Source organism: Gymnoscopelus braueri (genome assembly GCF_963280865.1).
Source record: "Gymnoscopelus braueri genome assembly, chromosome: 24".
Taxonomy (NCBI): domain Eukaryota; kingdom Metazoa; phylum Chordata; class Actinopteri; order Myctophiformes; family Myctophidae; genus Gymnoscopelus; species Gymnoscopelus braueri.
Window position 1 is genome coordinate 12,701,471 of NC_137626.1, and position 6,815 is coordinate 12,708,285.

The following is a 6,815-nucleotide window of genomic DNA, read 5'->3' on the forward strand; positions in this document are numbered from 1 at the left end:
GTGTTTCGAACCTGACGCTGCCAGATCCAAGAAGCTTGCGTCACACATTTGTTTCAGGAACGTGGTTACTCAATACCGCCCCCATCTGGCAGAGTCAGGTTACTGTGTTTCTGCTTCGAGGAGCAGCGTCTGAACCAGGGTTGCCAGATCTGCTTATTATAATTTCCCCGTAAGATTTTATTTGAAAATAGCTGATGTATATGTGAAAGTGCTCATGTGGCCCATAGTCGCTTCTTTTGGGCTGGTTTTCCTAGACCTGGTTGCTTGTTTCTCTCACAGAATCTGGCAACACTGGTCTGAACCCCCAGGAGACAATGGGCATGCCTGTGTTCGACATCGACACGGAGTTCGATGATGACCCGCCCTATTACACTATTACGCTCTCCTACAACTTCGAGGACAAGTAGGGACAGGGGTTACAGGCTAAGCTGGTGGAAAGAACACTGTTGGATGCTTGGTTCTTAGCCATCAGTTATTTACAGTAGTTGGTGGCCCCCCGGGGGTCGCCAGATCCTACTTTGAGATGTCAGTGTTTGCTAAATATTATACTGTAAATTGTAACTCATGGCAGGCACTCTGGAAATGAAATTGATGTGCTCTAACATGTTTATTCTAAAAGTGCTTAAATATGTATGAACTACTAGTTATATATGAATGTATCTTTTTTATTTTCTTCATCATTTACGATAACGTAGTTTTTTTGTCTTTCGTATATGTGTGAGAATGTGTATATTGTATTTGTTCCTATTTTTTTTGTATTACACTGCAATTCTTTAATGGTATACTATTTTACCCCAGGAGGAATAGTCACTGTTGAGGCAGTGACAAATGGGGATCTGAAATAAACAATGAATATTAACTGATGGAGGTACTGTATACTCCCAACCCAGCATACTGACCGTCAGAGCACAGCTGGTCTCTGCCACAGAGTTTCTTCTCAAACAGGCACCCTGCAAACACAAAGAGATAAGCTATATCAGAATCCATACAGAGATACAGACGCAATTCTTTTCTTTTTAACACTTTCACTCTCTTGTCCAAAACATGGGCCATGGCTTGGCTTCCATGTCAATCTCTATGACGTCAGACGCCATATTTGGGCAAGTCTTTCAGGCCGATCGGGGAAAAAAGGATTATTGGCTACGTACTAATCTCTCAAGAACATATTCTGCTCTCCGCTTGAATCTGTCGGGGGGTTCGTCATATCGCGTACGCACTGGCCTACAAGTAGGCGTGCCTTCAGATCAGGAAGCAGGCCGCGCTTTACCCAATCAAATGTAGTGGGCGGGATTTACGTGTGTACCGATCCTTCCCCACTAGAAACAAACCGAAACTAATTTAACAATAGCGTCCTCGGAGCAGACAAAACCACGGAAAGATATTCACATTTTAACTTGCTCTTTCATCATAGAAACAAGTGGGCTTATAACCAAAATGATCCATGTTCTCTGGGAGAAGTGGTGTTAGTGTTCCGTGTAGAAATATTGTTAGTGGGAATGAAAACATAGTCGCACCACCGGAAGTGAAAGGCTGAAGGCAGACCAAAACCCCGGTTTCCTTGCGCTCCATTTTGATCCCCCCAGAGCTAAGTAAAATAGTAAAAAACAGCAGAGGGCGCTGTTTTTCCTTTTTTATTTGGCGATGGGTTCCCAGATTGGCTACGTACTGGCTATTTCTTAAGCTTTCTGAAAATAGAAGATCTACAAGTTCACGACACGTTGCATCGCGAGGTTGTAGATCGGCTACAATAGTAATTGTTCAATAATTTCTACAAAGAATATAAATACTGTATTGGCAACATTTCAGTCCAATCGGGAATAATGTATTATTGGCTAATGTATATTTTTAGATGATGAGAGCTTGATATTTCTTAAGATTGCGCTGATGTTTACTTCTTAATCATCAAGGATGAGGACAAAATCAGATGTGAAGGTATAGTGTGGGTTATCTCCTCTGCGAATTTGAGCTGCTTCTTAACCAATAAACCATTAAACCACCATTTTCTAAATTATTTTTGAACATTTCTGGGTTACTTTCTTCTACATAATGACATGCCCAAAATAAGGGTTACGGTCCGCCTGCATCTCCCAGTTGCTGGACCCCCTTTGCTTCTCATCCCTGCTGTCACTCTGCCCTTTGGATTATAGCCTTGTTCCAGCTCGCTCTGGCGGATCAACCCATGGACCCAAGCCTGCCTGCCTTTTTGTCTTCGGTTAAAACAGGTTTCCAAAGTTTTCTGTGGCAAGGACCCCACATAGCCATAATCTAAAAAGACAGCTGATCTAACAGCTCACATGTGTTGTGTGGCGACACATTGTGAGCTTGTAGATCTGCCATTTTCACTAATTTTTTGAATCTTTTTATGTTTATATATATTTGTATTAATTATTTTTCATTTATTTAATTTAATTTGTTTCATTTTCCTCTTTTCAGTTGGCCCGTGGTGGCCCCCACTTTGTAAACCACCGAGTTACAATGTGTGTGGTCCAAACAGACCTTTGTTTGTAGCAAGACTATTACAGATCATCACTGTTGTACCCAGGGTTGCCAGATCTGCTTATTATAATTTCCCCGCAAGATTTTATTTGAAAATAGCCGATCTACAAGCTCACAACGCGTCGCGATGCGACGCGTTGTGAGCTTGTAGATCTGCTATTTTCAAATAGCTGATGTATATGTTAAAGTGCTCATGTGGCCCATAGTTGCTTCTTTTGGGCTGGTTTTCCTAGACCTCGTTGCTTGTTTCTCTCACAGAATCTGGCAACGCTGGTTGTACCGGAGGACAGCCTTGGAGCCCTCAAACTGGGCTTGTTGGGCCTTGGGGAGGATGATCGAGAGGCTTCGCTGGCAACGCGCTCAAAGCTGTGAGTCTTGTTTCCCAATGGACAAAGTGTTTGACTGTACTCGTGATGCTTTACATTTCTGTCGAATAAAATATTCAATCAATCAATCAATCAATCATGTGGCCAGTCTATGATTCAGGCAAGGTTTCAACCCGATCGGGAAAAAAAAAGTGTGGCCATATTTGAAAAAAAAAAACATGATGAGAGCTTGATAATTCTTAAGCTTGCGCCGATGTTTCCTTCTCAATCCTCTCTTACCAGGGTACTGTAAGCTCCATAAGAACCACCTGCTTTGTAGAGAGGACAACATTTGATGTGAAGGTTATCTCCTCTGTGAATTTGAGCTGCTTCTTAACCACTTAACACTAAACCACTGTTTTTCGAAATGATTTAGAACATTTCTGAATTTTTCTGCATAGTGACATCCCCAAAATAAGGGACGTCAAGGTTAAAGTGGTTCAGATCCGCCTGCAACTCCCTTTGCTCCTCATCCCTGCTGTCACTCTGTTCTTGGCTTGACAAAGTGGATGAAACGAGGCCCATCAGACACCATCTTTCTTGCCTGCTCCACATCATCTGCCAACTGAGTCAGAAAGGACAGGGCATGATCAAGGTTGGCTGTATTTCCATGTGTGAAGGTTTGATGTCTTGCCCAGGTCAGTGCCCTTTGTTGCATGATCTCCCACCTCACACAGTACTATTGCCCAGCTTGTTCATGGCTACAACCTTGACGTGCCAGCTTTCCTCCTCTGCCCGTTGGATTATAGCCTTGTTCCAGCTCTTTCTGGTGGATGAACCCAGACAGGCCCCACGATGTCAGCATGATGATTCAGATGATCCTCCGTCTCCCTCAAGTGCTCTGCTTGGCTGACCACTTTGCATTACCTGGTGTAGCCTACTCTTGCGTCTTTGCTGTCGTGCAGCATCATGGCTTGGTTTTGACCACCGACCATGATCCATCTCTTCAGTTGAAAGGGGTGTTTCCAAAGTTTTCAATGGCAAGGACCCCACATAGCCATAGACTGTGGATGTTGGCACCCATTGAAAAATAGCTGATCTAACAGGTCACATGCATTGTATGGCGACACGTCGTGAGCTTATAGATCTGCTATGTTCACTATTCTTTATTCTTTTTATGTTTATATATATTTTCTTTTATTAATATTATTTATTTTTTTATTCCATTTTCCTCTTTCCAGTTGGCCCCTGGTGGCCCCCACTTTGAAAACCACTGAGATAAATTTGTGTGTTCCTTAGAGGGACCTTTGTTTGCAACAAGACTATTACAGTTTACTATGAGTTGTTGTACAGGAGGACAGCCTTGGAGCCTTCATTCTGGGCTATCTGGGCCATTTCAGGTGGGAGGATGAGCCTGATGGCGGACTGAATCTCCTTGGATGAGATGGTGGAGCGCTGGCTGCGGTTAGCCAATCGAGAGGCTTCGCTGGCGACTCGCTCAAAGCTGTCGCTGACAAAGGAGTTGACGATCGCCATGGCCTTGGAAGAGATGGTGTTTCTAGGCTTGATATTCTTCAGGACCTTGTACACATAGCTATTATAGCTCTGCTTCCTGGTCGTCCTTCTGTGCCCGGTCTTAATTCCGGCTTTCATGGTTGTCTTTGAGCCCTTCTTGCTCGCTGACCTTGCTCGTATAGTCATGACTTTCCTGACTTATTCTTCACAGTAAAGATTGGTGTCTGTTTTAAGAAGTGTTGCAAGGTAGTTTCCAGGATTCTCTACAGTCGGTTGGAGTTGTCGCTAAAGTTCATTCGACAATTCATTATATAGGGCAATTACATGGTTATGATGATGACGTTGTGATATCATTGTGTGACTTCGTCATTACGTAGATTAAAATACACAATGAACGTTACTCTAATTATAATGGGGTCTAAAAACGGCGTTGCAGCATGTGGCCAGTCTATGATGTAGGCAAGGTTTCAACCCGATTACACTTTTTATTATAATTGGCAAGGTTTCAACACGATCGGGGGAAAAAAAAACGTGGCTACTGTATATTTAAAAAAAAACATGAGAGCTTGATATTTCTTAAACTTGCGCCGATGTTTCCTTCTCAATCCTCTCTTACCAGCTTACGTACTGTAAGCTCCATAAGAACCACCTGCTTTGTACAGAGGACAAAATCAGATGTGAAGCTAGTGTGGGTTATCTCCTCTGCGAATTTGAGCTTCTTCTTAACCACTAGTGACTAAGCCATTAAAGCCACTCATTTCTGGATTTTTCTGGGTTACTTTCTTCTGCATAATGACATCCCCAAAATAAGGGACGTCAAGATTAAAGTGGTTAAGGTCCCGCCTGCATCTCCCAGTTGCTGGACCCCCCTTTGCTCCTCATCCCTGCTGTCACTCTGTTCTTGTCCTGACAAAGTGGATGAAACGAGGCCCATCAGACACCTTCTTTCTTGCCTGCTCCACATCATCTGCCAACTGAGTCAGAATCTGGTTGTCACCACAAGGACAAGGCATGCTCAAGGTTGGCTGTACTTCCATGTGTGACGGTTTGATGTCTTGCCCAGGTCAGTGCCCTTTGTTGCATGATCTCCCACCTCACACAGTACTATTGCCCAGCTTGTTCATGGCTACAGCCTTGACATGCCAGCTTTCCTCCTCTGCCCGTTGGACTATAGCCTTGTTCCAGCTCGTTCTGGGGGATCAACCCAGACCCAGGCCTGTCTGCCCTGGGCGGCTGACCCCACGATGTCAGCATGATGATTCAGATGATCCTCCGTCTCCCTCAAGTGCTCTGCATGGCTGACCACTTTGCATTACCTGGTGTAGCCTACTCTTGCGTCTTTGCTGTCGTGCAGCATCATGGCCTGGTTTTGGCCACCGACCATGATCCATCTCTTCAGTTGAAAGGGGTGTTTCCAAAGTTTTCAATGGCAAGGACCCCACATAGCCATAGACCGTGGATGTGGGCACCCATTGAAAAATAGCTGATCTAACAGGTCGCATGCATTGTATGGCGACACGTCGTGAGCTTATAGATCTGCTATGTTCACTATTCTTTATTCTTTTTATGTTTATATATATTTTCTTTTATTAATATTATTTATTTTTTTATTCCATTTTCCTCTTTCCAGTTGGCCCCTGGTGGCCCCCACTTTGAAAACCACTGAGATAAATGTGTGTGTTCCTTAGAGGGACCTTTGTTTGCAACAAGACTATTACAGTTTACTATGAGTTGTTGTACAGGAGGACAGCCTTGGAGCCTTCATTCTGGGCTATCTGGGCCATTTCAGGTGGGAGGATGAGCTTGATGGCGGACTGAATCTCCTTGGATGAGATGGTGGAGCGCTGGCTGCGGTTAGCCAATCGAGAGGCTTCGCTGGCGACTCGCTCAAAGCTGTCGCTGACAAAGGAGTTGACGATCGCCATGGCCTTGGAAGAGATGGTGTTTCTAGGCTTGATATTCCTCAGGACCTTGTACACATAGCTATTATAGCTCTGCTTCCTGGTCGTCCTTCTGTGCCCGGTCTTAATTCCGGCTTTCATGGTTGTCTTTGAGCCCTTCTTGCTCGCTGACCTTGCTCGTATAGTCATGACTTTCCTGACTTATTCTTCACAGTAAAGATTGGTGTCTGTTTTAAGAAGTGTTGCAAGCTAGTTTCCAGGATTCTCTACAGTCGGTTGGAGTTGTCGCTAAAGTTCATTCGACAATTCATTATATAGGGCAATTACATGGTTATGATGATGACGTTGTGATGTCATTGTGTGACGTCTTCATTACGTAGATTAAAACGTTTACCCTAATCATTATGAGGTCTAATAACGGCGTTGCTTAAAGTGTGATCCGTTTGGCTCTGAAAAACGCTAGCACATTATTAGTTCCAACCTCTTACAGCTGAGACCCAATAGATACATTTGGCGTCTCCCCAGGATGCAAACATACAAAAATTCGATGTAATAATTGTGAAAATAACCGATCTAGACCTTTTTGAAATAATAATGG

General features: G+C 43.8%; 3 protein-coding genes across 3 annotated transcripts in view; all 3 read right to left on the bottom strand.

Moving 5' to 3' along the window:
* The window catches only part of LOC308080477 (receptor-type tyrosine-protein phosphatase-like N), a gene marked incomplete at its 5' end in the record, with an annotated part of 69,162 nt that extends 65,366 nt beyond the window's left edge, over positions 1 to 3,796 (bottom strand). Inside the window, 3 exons of the mRNA XM_080422375.1 lie at positions 900 to 950; positions 3,542 to 3,627; positions 3,729 to 3,796. Of these exons, the coding sequence (XP_080278501.1) occupies positions 900 to 950; positions 3,542 to 3,627; positions 3,729 to 3,796 (205 nt within the window). The remainder of the gene's footprint in view (positions 1 to 899; positions 951 to 3,541; positions 3,628 to 3,728) is intronic.
* Positions 3,797 to 4,136: 340 nt separating this feature from the next.
* Positions 4,137 to 4,454, bottom strand: LOC308080478 (histone H2B type 1-A-like; the record flags this gene model as incomplete). The annotated part of the gene is made up of 1 exon (XM_080422376.1): positions 4,137 to 4,454. One exon carries the CDS (start codon positions 4,452 to 4,454, stop codon positions 4,137 to 4,139), a length of 318 nt encoding a protein of 105 aa, XP_080278502.1.
* Positions 4,455 to 6,040: 1,586 nt separating this feature from the next.
* LOC308080479 (histone H2B type 1-A-like) lies at positions 6,041 to 6,358 on the bottom strand (the record flags this gene model as incomplete). Its single annotated transcript, XM_080422377.1, has 1 exon — positions 6,041 to 6,358. The coding sequence occupies one exon, from the start codon at positions 6,356 to 6,358 to the stop codon at positions 6,041 to 6,043; it is 318 nt and encodes a 105-aa protein (XP_080278503.1).
* Between the last annotated feature and the right edge of the window lie 457 nt (positions 6,359 to 6,815).